Raw genomic sequence first — 23,511 nt, 5'->3', positions numbered from 1 at the left:
GTGTAGAGCGTCTGTCTCAGCTGCTGAAGAAGCTGTTTGAGACCCAAGAGTCTGGTGACATCAACGAGGAGCTGGTCAAAGCAGCAGCCAATGGCGACCTGGCCAAGGTGGAGGACATCCTCAAGAGACCTGACGTGGACGTAAGTGATCCCTGCATTCAACACAGCTTCAGGGTTTAATTTAGTCCCCATTTTTTTCTCCTTAAGATCTATTTATTGCAAATTGAGATTGCAAATCAATGCTATAAAGAAAGACATTTCTCCAGGGCACAGGTAAACATTCTGATGTGCCTTCTGTACAGCACCGCTTACTGCAGTCCGTCACAGCCATTTACTTCACGCCTCATCTTAAAAACATTCCACTCCGGCCCAGTGCAAGCATCCAGGTCATTGGCGTGCACTGCAGTGCTTGCTTCGTTCACCGCCTCGACATGGTGAACATACACCATGTTATGGTCTAGGGCCAATTGTCCACGTTACTAGGACAACTCTGGGGCCTAGTTATACGCTATAGGTGGGGCACAGAGTTTTTCCTTGTCAGGGGGCCACAGTCAGGAAAAACTCCTGTCCCTTTTTGCATCCTTACATCAACCAGGCCAACAACCTTCCCCTAAGGAGAGCTGTCTGCACTCTCCTATTTCCTATTGCCTTTCGAGAGCTGCTTAGAGTAGATCATCTTAGCGTTCTGCAGCAGTCTCAGCGGCTGTGTGTGTGTCAGTGCTGTGAGGGCTGGCCAGGTGCCCCGGTGCCTTTCAGTGAAATTATTGCTTAAAGCTCGGTGAGCTGTGCCAAGTGATCTGCCCGCCAGGACAAGACACGTTCTGTGACTCCCAAAGGAGCCTGCATTAATATTTATGCCCCAAGTATTGCAGTACCGCAGTTGGCAATGAAATACACACACATATTTTTTCTTTTGTTTGCAAGTGACGAGGCAGTGCACTGGATAAACTCAAAATACAAAAACACACAAACAGTGTTATATTGTGCGTTTTGTAGGTGAACGGGCAGTGTGCTGGACACACAGCCATGCAGGCGGCCAGTCAGAACGGACACGTGGACGTCCTCAAGCTGCTGCTGAAACACAACGTGGACTTGGAGGCCGAGGTTTGTACATCCAACAGTCCCTCCTCAATGCTGAAAATCAATACTATAGTCCCCTCTCAATACTCATGTACTTAAACTCTTTTCTCAACACCAAAATGAACAGAGAAACCACTTTAGAGAAACCAATCCCGCTCTCTTCTTCCGTACCCAGTCTACCTAGACAGGTCTCGCATTGTACTCTAAAAAGCTGGCCTGGTCAGTCATAGTTACACAGTGATGTAAACAGTGGAGACATCGGGTCAGTGTGTCAGTCTGTGTATAATATCCCTCCCAGGACAAGGATGGAGACCGGGCAGTGCACCACGCGTCCTTCGGAGACGAGGGCTCCGTGATCGAGGTGCTGCAGAGGGGCGGGGCCGACCTGAACGCCAGGAACAAGCGCCGACAGACCCCCCTGCACATCGCTGTCAACAAGGGCCATCTGCAGGTGGTCAAGACCCTGCTGGACTTTGGCTGCCACCCCAGCCTCCAGGTAACCACTCAGAACACACACACACACACAGATGAGTGAGTAAATGTATACATGAGTAGACAGTGTTTTGAGTCTTCAGCTGTAAAGCGTGTACTCAGAAGTGAATGTCATGCCGGTGGAGTGGTGGCAGGTACGTTTTCTTTGATTTTGATTCACCCATAAATTGTACTTCTTGTTTTCTTTTGGTCTGTGATATTTTATGCTTGACCCTAAGATGATAAATGCTCTATAGGGTATTGGATATTTCTACACAAATTGTCCCCGATGTTTAGGAATGAGTCAGTCTGGCTGTCGCTGAATGAATTAATGTACAAACATTCAGGAGATGGGAGTTTGCAGATACCTGCTTTGGAGCGCTGTCATGTATCCAACCTCGAACCAAATATTTGGGTAGATCTCGCTGCACTCAAGGGTTTAGGTGAACTCTATATGGGTGTTGTTAGTGATAATGGGTGTGGTGCAGGTGGTCAAAGTGACGTTGGTATAATGTCGCCCCCTAACAGGACTCGGAGGGAGACACCCCCCTACATGATGCCATCAGTAAGAAGAGAGATGACATGCTGTCTGTGCTGCTGGAGGCGGGTGCAGATGTCACCATCACCAACAACAACGGTTTCAACGCCCTGCACCACGCTGCCCTCCGAGGGAACCCCAGGTACGACCCGGATACTTACCTGGCCTTACCGCCAAGCCAGAGCTGGTTATGAAAAAATTCAATGTGGACATCTGCCTTTTGGCTACACAGGAAACCCAAGTGAATGGGAGGCCCTGGCGTCTATACAGTTGAGTTTGTGGCTTGCCAAGTTGAAGTGTTTCAAACACGTTTTACTTTTATTGATTGCAAATGAACAAATTGAATGGTACTGCTAGAAAATGGCTTATGGACACACTGAACCGCAAATTACTTGAGATTGATGTGTTCGTTTCTGTTAGACTAGGCAAGTCTACGGCCTCTGTCAGTCCTTGGCCACGTCTATTTCTAGCTCCACCTGGTTTCTTCTGCTCCACTCTGTAGCTATGGGCTATTCTCATGCATGAGACACACATTAAGGCAGGTAGCTAAGAGAGACTACAATGTCAGCTTGAGAATCCTGTTTTTTTTTTGGACATAAACATGTTCTCTCTGGACTGGTGGAGAGTACACACACACACACACTAGCCGCTGCCCTTGTGGCTGGGCTGTCGGTCTGACTTGTGGTGTATGGTCAGGGCTAGCTAGGGGACATTATCATTCCCCTTAGCTGACAAACATTCCATTGGCACGAGGACAGAGGGAATTGGGGTCAGAGGGCTCTGGCGAACCTGCTGTTTCAGCCCTGCCTGACACAGTCTGGTATGGTGTAGTCCACTGGGAGTGGCACAGACAGCAGGAGCACACTGGAATACAGTGTGCTGGTATGGTGTAGTCCACTGGGAGTGGCACAGACAGCAGGAGCACACTGGAATACAGTGTGCTGGTATGGTGTAGTCCACTGGGAGTGGCACAGACAGCAGGAGCACACTGGAATACAGTGTGCTGGTATGGTGTAGTCCACTGGGAGTGGCACAGACTGCAGGAGCACACTGGAATACAGTGTGCTGGTATGGTGTAGTCCACTGGGAGTGGCACAGACAGACAGTGGAGTAATAGTGGTATAACACTGGAATACATTAAGCCCCTCTGAGTCCTCCTATGGCACTGCCTGCCACTGATAGATAGCCAGTTAAAACAATAATCTGGATTGCAATCGGCTTGCCTCGCTGTGCCGGCCTGCCAATTACTGTACAAGCCTTGTGGCCTCAGTCAGGCGCATTGAAGTCATTTGTCATAATGCGGTGATTTAACCAGTTAATGGCATCAAAAGATGGGAGACAAATGTTTCTGCTTTTCTTCTTTTTTGTTTGTTTCATATGAATCTTGAACTCTGAGTGTGTTTTAGTCAGGTGGGGGGGGGGGGGTTGCAGGAACGCCCACATGCAAGAATGCCCCGAATTGCAGGTTGCAGTTGCACGCTATTGTCAGCACTTAACTTAGTGCGCAAAGCTCCCCAGCCAGGTATTGTTGCTGCGTGAGGTGGGATACAGGATTCGTATTTCTTCGTACGATTAGCAGCTATGAAACAAAATGGCAGAAATTAGCACGTTCTCATACTTGACTTTTGACTGTTATTTGCAAATGTGAATGTAATACTCGTGCTGTAGAGCCATGCAAATTGACCACCCGCCTACGTGGCTGGTGAAATAGGCATTCCTACCCGCAAATATCTTAATCTACCCGCATTTGGCGGGTGTTCATTTCATACCCTGATTCCCTCCAGTGTGCGGGAGTTTTCAAGTCTTATATCAACTGTACAGTAAAGGTGAAAAGTGCTGGAGTCAGTATTTGTTACAGACCAGGGCCCATGTTGTTGTCGTGACGTGCTGCCTTGCTTTCCACCCAGCCTCTGTCCCCCTCGCCTTCAGAGAAACCAAGATGTGTATGTCGTTTACATTGATTTCACACTCAAGCTCCTCCACAATATTGCAGAGAGAGAGAAAAATGGCCGCCTGGACTGGAGCACGTCTTAAACCCCTTGAAAAGGACGTCTCCCTTGGTTGAAGTGAATGTGTTTATTTTAGCAGTGCTTTAGTGCAGTGGCGTTTGAGTCCTGATAGAGTGCTTGGGCCTGAGAGTAGGTTTTTACTGCAGGTAGTAGTGTCGTGTTCTTCAAAAGCACCCTAGGTGGTTTAGTGGCCGCCAGTGTCGATGCCAAACCCTTGAAAATAGATCGGGAAAGGAAATCCTTTCCCTCTAACTATCTGCGGGTGGTGTTTGTTCAGTTGAAATGATTATTGTTCAGTGGTACATGACTCAAGCTTCTGTTCAGGCTATTTATGTTCCGTTATGAATGAATACTTCCTGCCACGGGATGTTCTTGTATTGATTGTACTTATAATCCAAGTTGCATGTCTTGTGAATCATCTGGGACCAGAGAAACAAATCTGACAATCCCTCCATGTACACTAAATAGGCCACCCATCAGCCATATGTTCAAACATCAGACAGTAATGGCGGGCAGCCAGTGTGTGTGCGTGTGTGGTAGTGCCCTCCAGGTGTGGGTAAATGTTGTTGAGGATGAAGGGGCGGGGGGTTGAGGTGACAGATGAGTTTGGCATCTGGTAGTGTGTGTGGAGTGGAGGCCCAAACGCGGAGACAAATAAACTCTACCAGCAGGGGCGCCTGCTAATGCGGGAGCTGAACTATATATCACCGCTGTCATTACTCACACATACCGTGTCACGTTTTGTATGTGCTTGTCTAAGAGATGGAAATGGGGAGAGAGGGAGGAAGACGGATGAATAGAGAGGGAGAGAGATTGAAAGCAGATTGAAACGGCCGTGTTTTCATATAAAGCAACAGGTTTTGTGAGACAGTTATTGTGTCTTTTACAATTAGTGTGTAATTTAGGCTACTTGGTAAATAGGAGGAGTTGAGGTGATACCTTTTTAAATTGGGTATGGAGGGTTAAGCTTGCGTGTGCGTGTGTGTGTGTGTGTTTACTGCTGCTTCTGCCCCTGACGCGGGGGGACTGGTTCCTCTCAGCAGCTCTGGCTCTGTCTGGCTGCAAGGCTGGAAGGCGCTAGCTTCTACAGCACTGTAAACAATACGATTAATAGCCCGTGAGTCATAAACGGTATGGGGCTCCAAACAGAGCAGGTCCTGCAGTGGCAGACCAGACCGCTCCGCCACCTTTTTACATGCCTCTCACCCTTTTTTAATACAGCTCTCAACATCTCCTTTAACGCTACAGTCTGGGATCTGGGAATCTGTTCAATGGTCAAGTAGACGGGACAATCCCCCCCCCTTTTCTCCTTCTCCAAGTTGCATAATGTAGTTTTAACCCACCAACAAACGGATAGGACACCCCGTATAGTACTAATTACCTGACCTGCTGGGTTACCAGGCGCACTCACCGGTTCACTCTGCCAGAACTAATGGAGACTAGAGAGAGGAGATCGCTTCTACTGGTGGTCATAGTAACGGGTCATAATTACATCAAAAATATATTTTACAGAGGCCTGTAGTGAAGTCTGCTGTGAAATGGTTGTGTTGGATGTTTGTTTGGTTTCTGGGATCGTTGCTGTTGCTGCAGGGCAGACATTTCTGGAATGACAATGAGGCTTTTATCACCTGAAGTAGGTACTTTGAGATTAGCTTAATCTGACTGGGAGACAATTGGGATTGAGACTGTTATGCTATTATTACCAGGCTAGGTTCACCTCCAGGGCTGCTGTTTTTTTATCGAAAGGGGGCTTAGGTGGTGCACGTGGTCGGACTATCGGCGCGCCTAACTTTAGAACATTTTATAGGCCCCCGTCTTGGCAGTGTAGATAAAGGTAGCAATTTTGAGACAATTTCCTGCAATTCAAAACAATTCTCCATGGAGCTGAGACATTTTTGCTGTTGTTGAAGCTAATTTACTACATTTCTACATTAAACTGCCTTCTACTCAGGATAGAAAACACTCTAAAGTTTTCAAAACTGTTAAAATAATGTCTGAGTATAACAGAACTGAATTGGCAGGTGAAAGCCTGGGAAAAATCCATTCAGGAAGTAGGATCTTTTTGTTGTTGTAGTTTTCTATTCAATGCCATTACAGTATCCATTGACTTAGCACTCAAATTACAGTTTCTATGCCTTGAACTAGATGTCAACAGTCTTTAGAAATTGTTTCAGGCTTGTATTCTGAAAAATGAGGGAGTAAGAGCAGCCTGAAAGAGTGGACAATGCCGTGTCACAGAGCTTTTTCATGCGCGTGACCGAGAGAGTGCCTTTCTTGTTTACCTTTTATATTGACAATGTTATTGTCCGGTTGAAATGTTATCGATTATTTAGGCTGAAAACAACCTGAGGATTGAATATAAACATTGTTTGATATGTTTCTATGAACTTTAAGGATATAATTTGGATTTTTTTGTCTGCTTGTTGTGACTGCGTTTGAGCCTGTGGATTACTGAAGAAAAGGCGCTAACAAAACTGAGGTTTTCGGATATAAAGAGACTTTATCGAACAAAAGGAACATTTATTGAATAAATGAATGTCTTCTGAGTGCAAACATATGAAGATCATCAAAGGTAAGTGATTAATTTGATCTACTTGGCTGGTTACTGTTTGTAATGATTTGTAATGATTTGTCTGCTGGGTTATGTTCTCAAATAATTGTACGGTATGCTTTCACCGTAAAGCATTTTTTAAATCTGACACCGTGGTTGGATTCACAAGAAGTTTATCTTTAAACCTATGTAAAATAGTTGTATCTTTTCTAAATTTTTATAATGAGTTTTTCTGTATTTGAATTTGGCGCTCTGCAATCTCACTGGATGTTGGCCAGGTGGGACGCTAGCGTCCCACATACCCTAGAGGTTTCTCGTTTCCTGCAATTATAATGCTGCGTTCTTTTGCTCAAACATAATAATAAAATGAATACTGCCTACATAAAGCCAAGGAATAAAAAATTGCAGCCTGCAGGTAGAAAATATCCTGATAAAAAAAAAAATCCTATAAATCACACTGGCTACGTAAGTCCTGTCTGCAATGAACTTGAAACATTGTATCAACTATTAAGTTGAGTCCAAACCTGAAGCGTGTGCTAGCGAACTTGCAACATTGTACAAAATATTCTGGGCCCTCACTTACCCTGCAGTGAGCATTTGCGTCAAGGATAAGAAGCGGTGCTTGACTTGGGCAGGAGCTCACCGGAGCCGAGTACCGGCGCACCTCAAATGTTCTACTGCTTGAGCTCCTGTTCCTCTTATAGAATATTAGCTCAAAAGTATTATGGAGCTCCTGCACCTAAATATAAACAGTACCAGCATCCAAAATGAGTATCGGAACCTATTTCAGTCCAAATCGAGCACTGATAAGTTATCAGGTTTTATTAGTATTTTATGACATTTCTACTGGATCAGAGCATGACATTTTTTCGCTTTCACACTGGGTTATTGAAAGGAAGAGGCCTACTTCTGTGCGCATCCTCACTCAACATTGACCGGAGCACTCCAAACAAAAGACGATGACTAAATTGAATGAAAAGAACCAAAACTTGTTTCTCACAAGTATAGCATAGGTTGGGCACTCTGCAAACAATGTGTCCACTCAGACAATGAGAACGGGAAGACGGGAATAATTATATTGAATGCATTTAAATAATTACCGTAACCAAAGCAACAAACATTGTAGATTAGGAATTAATGGTAAATGTACTACAGGTGATATATGTAATGGGGATTTGATATACACTAACAATCAAATGCAAACAATTCACACAATGAAGTTAAGTTATGAATCAATGAATGTGCACAAATTGGCGGGAGAGAGGACATTGTGCATCTGGGTGAATGGTCAATTCAACTTCTGCATTGACCATGCAGCATTTACGGTGATATGGCCTCAGCAGATGTCAAGGTCATTCATACTTCTTGCACTTCACGGAGCAGTGCAGAGCTACCGTCAACCAATCATGTCAATGCGAAGCTATACAGAGCCTTCCGCATTGTTACAAAATTTGGGAGGGCCATGGTGATGCGGTACGGAGCTCGATTTTGCATCTGCATGTCTCTGGAGGCTCCGCAATTGCGTCACCCTCCATATGGAGCCTCCGACAATATTTTCAGATAAAAAAATAAATTGGCTATTAGTCGAGGCTTCCACGATGGATTAGTTAACTACTCATTCCAGGGTTTTTCTTTATTTTGACTATTTTCTACATTGTAGAATAATAGTGAATACATCAAAACTATGAAATAACACACATGGAATCATGCAGTGACCAAAAAAGTGTTTAACAAATCATAATATATTTTATATTTGACTTTCTAAGTAGCCACCCTTTGCCTTGATGACAGCTTTGCACACTCTTGGCATTCTGTCAACCAGCTTCATGAGGTAGTCACCTGGAATGCATTTCAAGTAACAGGTGTGCCTTGTTAAAAGTTGTTTATGGAACTTCTTTCCTTAATGCGTTTGAGCCAATCAGTTGTGTTGTGACATGGTTGGAGTGGTATACAGAGGATAGCCATATTTGGTAAAAGACCATATTATGCCAAGAGCAGCTCAAATAAGCAAAGAGAAACAACAGTCCATTACTTTTAAGACATGAAGGTCAGTCAATCCGGAACATTTCAAGAACTTTAAGAGTTTCTTCAAGTGCAGTCACATAAACCATCAAGCACTATGATGAAACTGCCTCTCATGAGGACCGCCACAGGGAAGGATAGCCCAGAGTTACATCTGCTGCAGAGGATAAGTTCATTAGAGCTACCAGCCTCAGAAATGTCAGACCAAATACATGCTTCACAGTTCAAGTAACAGAGACATCTCAAAATCAACTGTTCAGAGGAGACTGCGTGAATCAGGCCTTCATGGTCGAATTGCTGCAAAGAAACCACTACTAAAGGACACCAATAATAAGAAGAGACTTGCTTGGGCTAAGAAACACAGACAATTGACATTAGACCGGTGGAAATCTGTCCTTTTGGTCTGATGAGTCCTTGAGATTTTTGGTTCTAACTGCTGATTTTTTGTGAGATGTAGAGTAGGTGAACGGATGATCTCTGCATATGTGGTTCCCACTGTGAAGCATGGAGGAGGAGGTGTGGAGGTGCTTTGCTGGTGACGCTGTCAGGGATTTTATTTAGAATTCAAGTTATACTTAACCAGCATGGCTACCACAGCATTCTGCAGCGATACGCCATCTCATCTGGTTTGCGCTTAGTCCCACTATCATTTGTTTTTCAACAGAATAATGACCCAACACACCTCCAGGCTGTGTAAGGGCTATTTGACAAAGGACAGCAATGGAGTGCTACATCAGATTACCTGGCCTCCACAATCACCCGACCTCAACCCAATTGAAATGGTTTGGGATGAGTTGGACTGCAGAGTGAAGGAAGAGCAGCCAACAAGTGCTCAGCATATGTGGAAACTACAAGACTGTTGGAAAAGCTTTCCAGGTGAAGCTGGTTGAGAGAATGCCAATAGTGTCCAAAGTTTAAAGGCAAAGGTTGGCTACTTTGAAGAATCTCAAATTTAAAATATATATTTTGATATGTTTAACACTTCTTTTTTTGTTGTTGCTGCATGATTCCATATGTGTTATTTCACTGTTACAATGTAGAAAATAGTAAAAACAAAGACCCTGGAAGGAGTAAGTGTGTCTAAACCTTTGATTAGTACTGTATGTATTTGTTACTGCTCGACTAAAACAATCTCTGTCGACCAACAGCCTAACGACAAGTCGACTAATTGGAGTCGGCCCTAAAAAATATATAGGCCCATTATCTTTTCTACGTACTTTATATCCGTTTGAGTCATTTAACTTTACACTGAATGTCTTTTTCCATCTCTAAAATGTATTAACTTAACAATGGATTTAGGCAACCCGAAAAACACTTAGGCAGGCCGCGCAAGGATTACAATTGCAGAACAATCCCTGACTTGAAGTTGTACAAGGCTACTCGTAGTTCAAGGATAAAGTATAACGTTTTTCTGTAAACGGTGGTCTCGGACCGTGACATGCATAAGATGATCAGAGTCATGGAGATGACCAGGTGCCCTTCAATCTTGATGATGGTGGTCTTTTAACCACTGACGTGTTGATAAACTCTTATGATGAACACTATGAATATTGCTTTAGACCGACAATGCAAAATATATCAACTTGGAACAGCGCTGTCTAGCACTTTTTATTACTGCGTTTATTTAACGATCTCAAGAAATGGCGTGCTCATGATGGAGTTTTATGTCTGTTTTTATGTGGTGAAGCAAAAGACAACATTTCTAATTCTAACTTTCAATTCAATAAATCTTTATTGTTCTTGAGCGACTGCAGCTGAAAAAAAAAAAGTTGTAATTTGCTTTTTATACAAGCTAATCAAACATTTTAGGCTACTTTGTGGTTATAAATATTATAATGGCACAGTTGCAATAACCACTCAATTACAAGTGCAACCCTTCAGGTTCTTCATAGGCATATATTTTGTTTTGTTAATTTAACATATCCCTTTTTTAGATCACAAAATACAACCAGATGTTGGCCCATTTGAGTCACTTATATCCATGGCTTTAGGGTGTGTGATGTCACAGCTAGGTCAGGTCAGTTGACATTAAACATGAAAGCCAAGTGTGATGCAATTCTGTATGTGAGAGAGCGAGTAACGGAAAGAGGCAGAAAGGTGGTGGTGGTGGTGGTGGTGGTGGGGGAGGGCGGGTGCAGAGGAATGGTTTGATCTGCTTGCATGTACTGCGGCTGTGTATGTCAGTCTGCGAGGGGTCTGCTCCTTTTATGATTTGTGCGTTTAGCTCCCGTCCTCTGGAGCATCTGGCTCTTATCTCCCCCTCTTCTCGCTCACACACACAAAGGAGGCTTCTCCAAGGAGGGGGTCCAGAGCTGGTCTACTATTCCCCACTCCCCTTCGCTCTCTATAAAACGTTCCTTAGATCTGCACTTTCAAACCGTTTTATGTGGCCCCACTGTGCTGCGTTGGCTTGCCTCCCCACGTCTCAACACCAATTGTATGTTAATAAATCATCCTGTGGTAGTCAGTTGGAGGAGCTAGTTCTGGCATGGCCCCTGGGCTGCTGCTGCGTTCTTTACACAGCCGTGTGAGTTAACTCGGTGCGGATTGCTGTACGTTTCTAACGCGCACTGCGTACAGGTAACTGCAAAAATACAAGAAACACCAATATAAAGCGTCTTAACAGGGCGTTGGTCCAACCCGAGCCAGCATAAATTCTACACGTGTCTGGAACTCTATTGGAGGGATGCGACACAATTCTTCCACGGGAAATTCCATAGTTTGGAGTTTTGTAGATGGTGGTGGAAAGCACCGTCTCAGGCTCCGTTCCAGCATTTCCTGTAAGTCTTCAATTGTGTTGCGATTTGGTGACTAAGACGGCCATGGCATAGGGTTTACATTGTTTTCATGCTCATCAAACCATTCAGTGACCACCTGTGCCCTGTTGATGGGAGCCATGCCATCCTATGGGGGAATAGCCATATTAGGCAAAAAATAATGGCCTACCCAGGATTTTTATAGATGGATGATGGGATGTTAATTGTTTTATCCACTCAGGAACCACACCTGTGTGGAAGCACCTGCTTTCAGTATACTTTGTATACCCCTCAAGTGTTTCCATTCTTTTGTTACCTGTACGTCCCCCGCTATTTTTTATTTTATTTTTTAAACAGCCGTTGAGTTGCGTATCTTGTATATGCATTCTACGGTCGAGTCGAAGAGTAAGGGACGCTACAGCGGTTTGTTGAATCTCTGTTGGCTTCTTTTTATTAGTCAAGATAGAAGAAAGGCAGACAGATTCAACAGGGAAACATGACACTTGATCAATAATCGCTTAGTGAAGATGAGAGCCGACGTGGGTGAGTCGAGGCATGTCGCTACACCTGATCATTGACACTATCATCCAGTCAGTCAGAGCATTTGAAGAGAGAGGCGCTCCGGTAGGGACGGTATGTAGTCATCAAAGCATAGCTACAGCTGGTTGAAGGGGACCAAATCCATTCAAGAGGTGATTTGGTTCCTTTTTACCAGCTTTAGCAAGGCATTAGGTGTTCGTCGTTCACTGGGTCACGAACTGGAGTGTAGACAGCCCAGATGGAACAAGCTAGAAACATGAACATACAGTATAATACAGTACAGGGAAGTGTGTAGTGTACTAATACTGCAATTAGGACATTAGCCATCAAGTATAATGTCTGTCTGCTCCATTAACTAAAATCGCTACTCTACCACCCCCCCTTCCCACACCACAGCCATATCTCCCTCACGCTCTGCTCTGCCCTCCCAGCCAGTCTATTTATCCTTGTTGCCATGTTTTAAGTTGCCTTTCCAACCTCTATCTGAGAGAAGGAGGAAAAATGGTTCCCTAAGAAAAGGATAATAATCTGTCGTGATGCATTTGAGTCAAATGTCCCGGAGTCATGTAGCAATTACAGCCTGTGACGTGTGTGTGTGTGTGTGTGTGTGTGCGCTCGCTCCAGGTCACTGAAACAGAGGCCGACACCCATACCTCCGCAGTCAGCCTCACACACTCCTAATGCAGCGCTCAAGGGGCCATTACTTTGGCCCAGTCATTCATATCAGTCGTAGACTGATTTTAAAATAGTATGTATTTAAATTATGAGCGTTCTCATGTCTTCCATGGTGGTCCTTTCAATGAATGTCATAGGCCTGCTGGTTAACTGTGCTTTTTAACTGTCATTTAGTTATTATACCTTTTTTGTTGCTCCAATTTTCGGAACAGTTTTGTTGCGAATAGGTTACTCTGAGTGCACCTAAGAGCCACTTTCTAAGAGCAGAGCAGCAGCTGAGGGACAGATCGGGAGAGCGATAGAGAGATCAGCTCGGTATGGCACAGGAGAGAGGCTATTTGCAACACACACACACACACTAGATGAGTCAGATGGGTGGGGGCCGGCTGCACCATTTCGTCCACTGTCCATAACAGGGCAAAAGCAAAGGGGTGGACAGACCGACAGGCAGGCACTGAGCATTTGATAATGTCAGCATCTGCTGTGTGGTGTCAGTCAGGCAGCAGGTTGTGGCCAGAGAGAGAGACCCCGTAGACAGTTGGTAGAATAGCTGCTATGGTTTTACAGAAAGGGAGGGAGAGATTGAGGGATGAGACATACGCAGATGGTTATTGACAGAAGGACTGAGAAAGGTTAGACTGGGGGGGTTAACGAAAGAGAAATACATTTAGTAGCCTTAATCTTCTGTGCGGATAGTCTCTTGAAATGACATTTGAGCTTGACGTAACCATTTCAACCTACCCTCATTGGAGGGTCTCTTATACTATTCTCTACGTTTTCTAATTTCCGAGTTCCAAACCCCCTCCTTCAAGCAGTAACGGCTTAGCTTACCCTAAAGCGTAGCTGCACTCTGAGCTAGCCTACACTTCATAGAAAAGGCAAACGCAGGTCTGTCTCAGTCTTCAAGCATTTTAGTTTACACCACAGAGAATCTTGAGTGCCTGTACCACCAGTTTTATCTCCATGAATCAAATATGACTGCACTGAGGTAAAAAGAAAAACCAGAATGTATTAAGAGGGGACAAGTAGGTTACAAATTCCACCTCTCTCTTTCTGAAGTCTAAAAATGTGACTTATTTGATTATTTATTTTTGTTCCTGTCTTGATGGCACTGGAATGGCACTGGTGCACATTGTCAAAGACTGAATTAAGAGTCTTGCTTCTTCCCTACCGCCTTTCACTTTCTGTCATGGATGGCAAATGGAATAAGTCTTCGCAGCGCCATCCTCAGCATGTTAACCAAACCACAACGGAGTGCCATTGTGTTGTATTTTATTAAACGAGTCCCATAGCACAAAGGTGTCCCAGACGAAGCACTAGGCTTTTCCATTGCTTGACTGCTCTGCGCTAGCATGGTCTGGTTTGCACTGTGCTGCTTTTAGCAGATTTTGTGTTAGCGCACCGCTCAGCTCAGCTCACTACAACAACTTCCGCAAGCTTTTGTTTTACGCTGCAGACAAAAAAACGCAATGGAAACGCTTTCTTAGTTTTGTTATACCTTTTTCAGCTGCCACAGCCCTCTTCCCCCTCCTCTCTCCTGTGGGCCTTTATTTGTTTGAAGCGGTGATACAATTGGAATCGTCTGACAGGGCCGAAGCTGGCCCTGATCCTGCATTGTCACTTTTCGACGGTCCTAAGCTGCACTGCCAACAGCCGTGCGGCGCAGCAAAGCATTTGGCAAGCATAGCAAACTGAACAATGAGGCTAGGAATCAGCGAAGGGGAGGGGTGCAGAGGGGTTTTCAGAGGGGAGAGACATGGCTAATGCTATAGCTGGACTGGACACACAGTAGGGCTAACGCCACACACCATGCCTGCTGTATGATCCAGCACTGTGGCAGAGCCAGTAGCTTTTTAAACGGCAGCAACTGCCTTCCTGCCTCTTTCTCTCTCATCTGCCTCCTCAGCAACTCTCCTCTCTGCTGCGTTTTCATCCCATCGGCGCGCTTTTATTAAACAAAGATGGCAACATTTTGCCATAATTCACCTTCCTTATTTTCCCGTCCCGAGGGACCTTTGGAAAAGATTATAGTATTAATAGTGGAGCTCTGGCCTGGCTCTCTGGCATACCTATTTCTCTCTCTCTCTCCCTCCCCCTGTACTGGTCACAAGCTAAGTTGCAGCTGGCTGTGATTCAAAAGGCCATAATGCAGTAAAACCCACCATTGTTGAATGGAGGACATGTTCCTATGGTGATGTCACGGGGTCATTATTACTTCTGAATTTGTCGGTGACGCAACTAACTCGTTCCTTACTAGCTCCAACCAAGTCGTTCCTTACTAGCTCCAACCAAGTCGTTCCTTACTAGCTCCAACCAAGTCGTTCCTTACTAGCTCCAACCAAGTCGTTCCTTACTAGCTCCAACCAAGTCGTTCCTTACTAGCTCCAACCAAGTCGTTCCTTACTGACTGGAACTAACTGGCAGAACCAATTAATTCCGCCACACAGGAGAATAATTCCAGCCAAACACACTAACCCTGTATCTCCACTCTGGTCGACACATGTAGGCTAAACCATCGTTTTGGGAAATATTCTGATTGCTTGGTTAATGGTGTGGATCATATTGCCAGTTAGAGAAACCAGCATTAACTATGTCCCTACAGCGGTTATACTGCTGCAGGAACACTTCCCCAAAACAGTATAGCTAATGTCTTCGCCCCTCTCTCCACTCCGCCCACTATTCTAATTTACACCCCCCCACCCCGAAATCGCAGTCAGGTTCACAATCATCTCCACACACAGCGATATAGATCGTCAACAAAAAAACAAACAGCGACTCATCAATCAAGAAACATTCCCCTTCTCTCTGTCAGTCGAGGGTCCACACCTCACCAAGAATACATACTTCTTTACATTCCATAGCTGTCATATATTCATATGGGTACATAAAGAAGTATGTACACCAAGTAGGCAATCACAGGGAATTCACAAGGTCGCACGGAGCAGCTAGTAGTGGCAGCATAGATTTTCTCTCTCACCGTTTTCCCCCTCCTAAGAATGCAGTGTGAGTCTGCACCGTAAGGTGACTTTGAGCGTGATTTCAGATCAACACTCGAGGCTGCTTTTCTTTAGCCACCCAGTAAAGTTGAACCAGCCCCCCTTATTTTCAGAAGTGTTCTAGGCCAGTCGGTGCTGTTGGTCCCAGTGATCCCATCAGTCCTCCGGAGAACTGGGACAAACCATTGGGAACAGGGAGGTTTTTTCTTCTCTCTCTCATTTTACAGCAAGAGAAGGTTGTCCTGGTCTTCTTCCAGCAAATAAAAAATAAAGAGGAGGACGAGTGTAGAGGGGTGGGTCAAAAATTCAAAAGCGGTAGAGACTAAGGGTAGTTGACTTGTTCGTTGCTGGTTATGCGTCCTTGGTAGGTGGTTTGCCTCTGTCCACCTTGTCTTGTATGAGGCTTGATCCTACTGTCCTGGAAATAGGGGGCACTTTCAAGTTACGCAGGCTACATGGTATACTTTTACACCTCCCCGATCCTCCCCCCGTGCTCTCTCTCTCGCTCTCTCTCTTACTCCCACCCTCTTCCCCATATCCCTAACCAGTTATGCACCTCCCTCCCTCCTCGTTCTTGTCCCATACATGTCTCTGGTGTCACTGTCTGCCCCTCGCCCCCCAGCGAGCGATGTGTCCACCCAGCTCCCTGCTGGCCCATTGCCTCCTGCTGATGTTTGAAAACGAGGGTGGCGATCTATCCAAGTGGAACAGGAAGCTATTGTGAGCAGGATTTGGGTTTTAGGCTCATACACAGGCAGGCAGTGCAGAACAGGCAGGCGGCACAAAACAGGCAGGCCAGAGGTCACATGCATGCGCTAATACTGCTGGCCTGCCCACTCAGCACTTGTATGTTGATTGGCCTTTGGTGGCGCTGCTCTTTTTTTTTCTTCTTTTTTTCTTCCCTCACTCTTTTCTCCACCTCTTTCTCTCTGTTCCTTGGTTCTGTGGGCGTTTCGCTCCCTTTCTTCTTGTCACTCTTTCTTCCTCCTCACCTGCCCGTCCCGTGTTTACGGGAGGGGGAGAATATGACGGATAGGAGACGATAGATCAATAACGATTTGCGCGACGGCGTGAAAAGTTCAGCGAGTCTCTAATGAATCTTTAACCCAGCTCAACACATTCCACAAGTCAACACTGCCTGGTGGCAGCTTGTACTCCCAACCCCCTCTCTCAACCACTAGCAGTCTAGCTTAGGTGCTGACTGCCTGACTGAGGCTATGGCTGTGTGGGGGAGAGTTAGTTTACATGTTACCTCTAAACACTTGTGTTTGTGAATGTGGATGACGAGTGTGGATGTGTTAATGCCATATATAGTGAAAAGTATTTGAGTTCTGGTTCTGGAAATAGGAATAAATGAAGAGTTGGCCGTTGAGAATTAGAGGTGTCCTGTCCAGTTGTTCTCAGCTTAAAGATGGGGCAGGGCTGGCTGGGTGGGTGGATAGATGGATGAGGCAGCTCTGCTGTGTTGGTGTGACGTCCCGTTTAGGAAAAGTCACAGCCACCTGAGAGAATGGGGGGGGGGGGGTTCCTCCTGGAGGACTAGCTAACTAGCGACTGACGTAAAGAGAAGGAGTGAATGAGCAGAGTTGGTGCCTTGCTGTCTGGCCCTGCCACGGCCTGCTCTGGTGTGGTCTGAGACATACAGTAGCACTGCAGTATTGTGCCCTGCCTGCCTGCCCCTAGCATTTTGAGAAAGCGAGAGGGAGGGAGGGGTGGAAGAGTGAGAGAAACTGGGTTACTACCACCACTGTATGGGTTCAGCCAGCCAGTGACACACATCCACTCAGTCAGCCGTAACCCCCATCAGCCCTCCTCCCCCCTGTCCCCACCCCTCTACCTCCACATCGGTGTTAATTCACTGACCCAGCTTTGTACCGTCAATCCGGGCCATTTCATCCTCCCCTGTTCTGTTTAAAACTCAAGTGCCGTTTGTTCGCCATGGCAACCGACGCCGTTCGTTATGGCAGCTGACACCTCGTCGTCATCCACACCGACGATATCATCCACATTCCGAACATCCGGCCGTCATCCTCGGGACTATCATGTCTTCAAAACGTACCCCTACAATTGAAAGAAAAAGCGACGACGATGATGATGACCCCGTTCCAAAAATGAGGTCTTAGGTCTCATCTCAGCTAGTGAATGAAAAGGCACGAGGGTAATCAAATAACCAGAAATGTTCTATCGCCATCAAGATATCTCCTTTAGCAAGTGGACGCAAGAAAATGGATGAGTTCCCCGTCAGGTAGATAGAGGACAAAGTGTGAAGACGGAAGAGCGAATGGTTCTGTCTTTGGCTGCCTCCGTCTCCACGTCAGTGTGGGTTTGAGCTAACGAGTCCGTCATTAGATATCAGAGGGGCTGCAACCGTGACACCTAATGAGCCAGGCAGAGCGGGAGCTCTGATGCTGCAGCAGCATGTCCGGCCACAGCACAACCGGGTGAGTGGGGGAGGGAGAGAGGGAAACAACAAAAATATCCATGTGGACGTCAAATGAACAGACAGCAACTTTCCCTCCTCGTTCATTTCACCTTCACCTGCTTCTTCTTTCTCATTTTTTCGTTCCACATTCCTTCCTTCCCGGCCGGTGTTCCCTTTTTCTTCCTGTGGGTCTACCCAGGCAGCCAGTAAGAGACCCCAGAAGAGAGAAGCCCCAAGGTGTTGGTTGGTTAAGTTATTTTCTGTCCTACTGGCTGGCTGCTACTGTGTGCTGCTGACTGCTGCTACTGCAGAACAGTAAATTCCACTCCCCCCTTCCGACTGACTACGCTACTCACAGCCAAGCCATGCGCTTAATAATGGATTGCGTCCCTCCCCTGAAAGAGATAGAAGAGGACGGAGGAGAGGGAAGAGACGTCAGGGGCCCGTCGGGCAAATTCCCCCTTTTGAATGAAAAAGGGGGCGCATATGTTACCTGTCAGGTCAGTTTGTTAACTGGTGCTGCTCCTCCTCTTCTCCTCCTCCTCCTCATCCTCCTCTCTTCTTCCGTAGTGAGGAGAACCATAATGACCTAGAGAGCTTGCGCTCCAGCTGCTGCAGCCATCGTGTGCTGGGTGCATGCCTGACTCGCTGAATCAGCTCTCTGGTTGGGGGAGAGCATCAGAGTCAGGGAGAGGTGGGGGGGGGGGGGGGCTCTCTCTCTCACACACACTCAAGCCATACCTTTAGGAGGGGAAAGACATCGGTCTGACATGAGGAGCTAGCTGCCGTTTGAAAAAGGTGTTGGAGGAATGAAAAAACTGCAGCATTCCTCTGTACCATGTGCATTCTAAGGGAGAGACGGAAGGGAGGATTCCCTGGTCTGTAGGAGACGGGCAGAAAGTGTAGCACGTATTCTCCTTCTCCCTTCTTCCCGCTCCCTCTTTCTTCTTATTCATATGACACACATACAGCCTTTGCGCTTTCTGTGCTGGGGATTTCTAAAACGCAACACTTTTATTATTCAGTGCAACTACTTCACAAGAGAAGAGTGAGGGAGTCAGCCGAGTAGTTTTGAAAATATTTGGCATAAAAAAAAGGGCTTGATAGCAATTTGCTCATGTTACAGTTAGCAAACACAGTTAAGGGAGGAAAAGGGTAGCCTATTTTACTAACCTTTATTTAAATCTGCAATGTGTCACTTTTTGGGCAATCCCAACCAAATTCATGTAGAGATGTGTGTTATTGATCTGTCATTGTCTTTGAAAGCAAGTCTTAGAAGCGGTAGATCGGTTCTATGTAACGCTGTTTCTGTGCTTGCTGTTCTTAAGTTTTGTTTTTGCATCTTTTACTTTCGGTTTTGTACACCAGCTTCAAACAGTTGAAAATAGAATTCCAGTACCACGTCTATTTCTATGGGCACAAGCACTGTTTGACACAAACTGTTCACACCCCTCTTGTTGGTCTAGATAATTTTGCAGGTTTAAAGCTTATTTCCTGCAATTCTACACATTTTTATCAAGGGTTGCGAGTTAAAATTTGACACATTAAAAGCAAATTTTCTTGCAATTGTATACATTTTGCCATGTCTAATGTGTATTCATGTCATATTTGAGTGACACCAAAATTAAGACAAAGTTATAAATAGCTCTCTTAGGTATGCAATGACTGACGTGACAAGATGAACTGATGATGCACTACCCAATTTCGATAATGCACCCTGTGAACTATTACAACTGTCAAGAGTTCCGGACTGAGTTCCTTTAAAAAATAAAATATAATGTTTTTTTGTTTTTTGGGGGGTGGGGTAAAAAAAAACACGCCTCTTGCTAGGGTGAACTGGAGCTATTATGAGGCCGTTCATAGTTCACAGCTGAAGTCTTCACAGTAGACGTGACACCCTCATTAGGCCAAACCAACCCAGCAGGGGTCACCTCTTCAGGGGGAGAAGGTCACGGCCTAGGGTGGGTGGTAGTGGGAGGTAAGGCAGCTAACTCACGCACACTTAAAAAGCACACAGCGAATAAGAGACAAACTTAACTGGTGGTGTTCCCCATAGAAATACAATGACTAGAAAGGGAATTTCTATGAGTCTATTTCTGTTGTGTCCCTTCCGCACAGTACAGAAAGCAGAGCTACCGTTCGTTACTTTACTCTCTCTTTATGGCTAGCCAAGCATTTGAAACACGCATTCAGAATTGGTCCCAGGTTGCTGGGCTCCTCCGGTGTCTCACTCTTTCCACCACCTCCCTGGCCATATTTAGTCAAGCAGTGTGTCTCCGCGTCACTCCCCTTCCGTAAACCCCTTTCAGCAACTGTTGGCCACAGGCTCCGCGGAGCCTCCGTCCAGTTCCCCCGCCTATCGATTGCACCTCTCGTCCATCCGTACCCTGCGAGGCGAGTAGTGTCGGTTGGTTTGGCCCGGCCGAGCAGGCAAACCCCACACTGTCTGCTGCTTCTGCCATTTGCTGCGCTATTTTTAGTACCGCTAAAATAAAGTGGTCTCCCTCTTATGGTTCCTCTTGTATATTCCTGAGTCTTTCTTTCCCCCTCCCCTGTTTTACTTCCACTCCCCCCGCCCTTCTCTCCCTCCTTTTGAACCCCCCTTCACTCTCTCCCTATCTGCTTTTTAAATAGCGCTGGAGCACACTGCTTATGGTCGAGCTCGCGTCTGCTCAAGCTCTATACTTAGAAACACTGCGCATTTGAGAAAGAGAGGAGGAGGAGGGAGGAAAAGAGATTGTGCTGGTGAGAAGTGGAAAGGGTACTGGAGAGCAGCTGATCTAGTTGTGCATGTGTCAGCCTCACCTCGAAGCTTAGTGCGCGCGTGTTACCCAAAGGCTTTGTCATTTCCCCTTTTGAGCTTTTGAAATAATTTTCAAGTGGCCTTTTCTAGCTTTGCCGAGGCACGAAGAATCGGTTGGTCTCGTCACAGGGCATATCTACTGCACTGCCTGGAATGTCCTCTGTGTCCTCTTCCCTCTCTCTCGCACGTTCGCTCGCATGCTCTCTCTCTCTCTCTCTCTCTCTCTCTCTTGCTCGCTCGCAGCGCTTGTCTTGACTATTCCTGCTACCTGTAGTGGCACCAGCCCCACACCCCCTACCCTGCATTTAACTGCATCGCCCGAGGACGTGTATTTCATTATTCCAGGCCGATGTTTTTTCACACCATTTACTGTCATGTCCCCTGCAAGAAGTAATCATATGGAAATGTCTCTGAGGTATTTGTGTCATTATAAAAGAGAACGAAAACCGCTCAGAGACACAGTAGCTGAGATGGAGAGGGGCTCATGTTGTGAGGAAAGTGTGTTGTCATCAAAAAGAGTATCCTAGCGTCTTGCGTTAGCCTAATGCTCTAAATTCCAAAGCATATCTGCTGATTTGATTTATATATCGTTGCTAACAAGCTCACTGGCAACACTTCCTCATCCACCATAGCAAAACTATATCCCTGGCTTTTTTTATGGGGCAAGTGTAAGAAATCCTTGCATAGATTTAAGTATGCAACTCAATTAATATATTGTCAGTAAAATTTATAGCTTTTCGATTAAGTTATCTTTATGGCTATTACAAGAATTGACCATTTGCCAGGTTGGAATGGATTCATTCCAGGCTAATGTGTCTGCTCAAAGCTTGACCTTACATGGCCAATGAAAGTGCAGAATTGCAACTGTATAAATGGCAGGCCTGGAACGTCCACCTGTTATTGGGCTCTAAAAAGGAGTCCCACAGTCTCTCCACTTTCCTTTAGCAGATAGGCAGGGCCCTCTTTAAATCAAACCAGTCATAACTCCACTGCTAACAGACATAATTTCACTTCATGTCATGAGATCAGAGAGGGAGGAGGGCTGTGTTTGGTGGTGTGGGTTTGTGCTTAAGTTATTGGTCTTTTTGTTTTCCCCTCAACTGGTTTCGGCTCAAATCCCCGTCTCTGGAAGTCCTATGTTTATTAGGGTTTTGTCCTAAATGGTACCCTATTCCCTGTGTAGTGCACTACTTCCGACCATAGCCCTTTTTTTATTACACTACATAACTGTATTTTAACTGTATTCCTTACTTGACCATCTCCACTCAACCATCGTGCTTAAATCCCCCCGCTATTATCCAACGCTACACACTCAACAGCTCGTCATTTCCGCACTCCTCCTGTCAGGCACTGCTGCGTTGTCCAGCCGCTACTTTATGTATGTGTGAGTAGGGCTGGGTGATATGGCCAGTATCACAGTATTTATTTATTTTTTAATTATGGCATTTTTATGGTTTTAAATAATAAAAGGTCAAAATGTTCTATATGAGTAGTGTGTGACCCTAGGGTGGCAACACGTACACTACATGACCAAAAGTATTTGGACACCTTTTTATCGAACATCTCATTCCAAAATCATTAATATGGAGTTGGTTCCCCCTTTGCTTCTATAACAGCCTTCACTCTTCTGGGAAGGCTTTCCACTAGATGTTGGAACATTGCTGTGTTGTCTTGCTTCCATTCAGCCACAAGATCATTAGTGAGGTTGGGCACTGATGTTAGGCGATTAGGTCTGGCTCGCAATCGTCGTTCCAATTCATCCCAAAGCTTTTTGATGGAGTTGAGGTCAGGGCGCTATGCAGGCCAGTCAAGTTCTTCCACATTGATCTCGACAAACCATTTTTGTATGGATCTTGCTTTGTGCACGGTGGCATTGTCATGCTGAAACAGGGCCTTCCCCAAACTGGTGCTACAAAGTTGGAACTATTGAATCATCAAGAATGTCATTGTATGATTTCCCTTCACTGGAACTAAGGGGCCTAGCCCGGACAATGAGAAGCGGCATCAGAACATTATTCCTCCTCCACCAAACTTTGCAGTTGACACTAGGCATTGGGGCAGGTAGCGTTCTCCTATAGAAACCATAGAATCCCATTTCAGGAAGTTCCCGTCGAACAGTGTGGACACTGCTTCCAGAGGCAGTTTGTTACTCGGTAGTGAGTGTTGCAACTGAGGGCAGACTATTTTTACATGCTACACGATTCAGCACTCGGCGGTCCTGAGCACTTGCGTGGCCTACCACTTCGCGGCTGAGCTGTTGTTGTATCTAGACGTTTTCACTTCACAATAATGACCGTGCTTCTACACTTGCATTGCTTGCTGTTTGGGGTTTTAGGCTGGATTTCTGTGCAGCACTTTGTGACATCAGCTGATGTAAGAAGGGCTTTATAAATACATTTGATTTGACCGAGGCAGCTCTAGCAGGGCAGAAGTTTGACGAACTGACTTGTTGGAAAGGCGGCATCCTATGACTCTGCCATTTTGAAAGTCACTGAGTTCTTCAGTAAGACCATTCTAGTGCCAATGTTTGTCGATGGAGATTGTGTGGCTGTTTGCTCGATTTTATACACCCGTCAGCAATGGGTGTGGCTGAAATAGCCGAATCCACTAATTTGAAGGGGTGTACAGTCTGAGATTTCAATGGGTCAC

The 23,511-nt window shown here is 45.7% G+C and overlaps 1 protein-coding gene across 1 annotated transcript in view; it reads left to right on the top strand.

Moving 5' to 3' along the window:
• mib1 (MIB E3 ubiquitin protein ligase 1) overlaps positions 1-23,511 on the top strand; it is a 95,886-nt gene that overhangs the window by 31,104 nt on the left and 41,271 nt on the right. The window contains 4 exon segments of the mRNA XM_029623387.2: positions 7-140; positions 996-1,103; positions 1,378-1,575; positions 2,079-2,230. Coding sequence (XP_029479247.2) covers positions 7-140; positions 996-1,103; positions 1,378-1,575; positions 2,079-2,230 — 592 coding nt within the window.

Source organism: Oncorhynchus nerka, linkage group LG20 (genome assembly GCF_034236695.1).
Source record: "Oncorhynchus nerka isolate Pitt River linkage group LG20, Oner_Uvic_2.0, whole genome shotgun sequence".
Classification (NCBI taxonomy): Eukaryota; Metazoa; Chordata; class Actinopteri; order Salmoniformes; family Salmonidae; genus Oncorhynchus; species Oncorhynchus nerka.
This window is presented reverse-complemented; position numbering and strand designations above follow the sequence as displayed.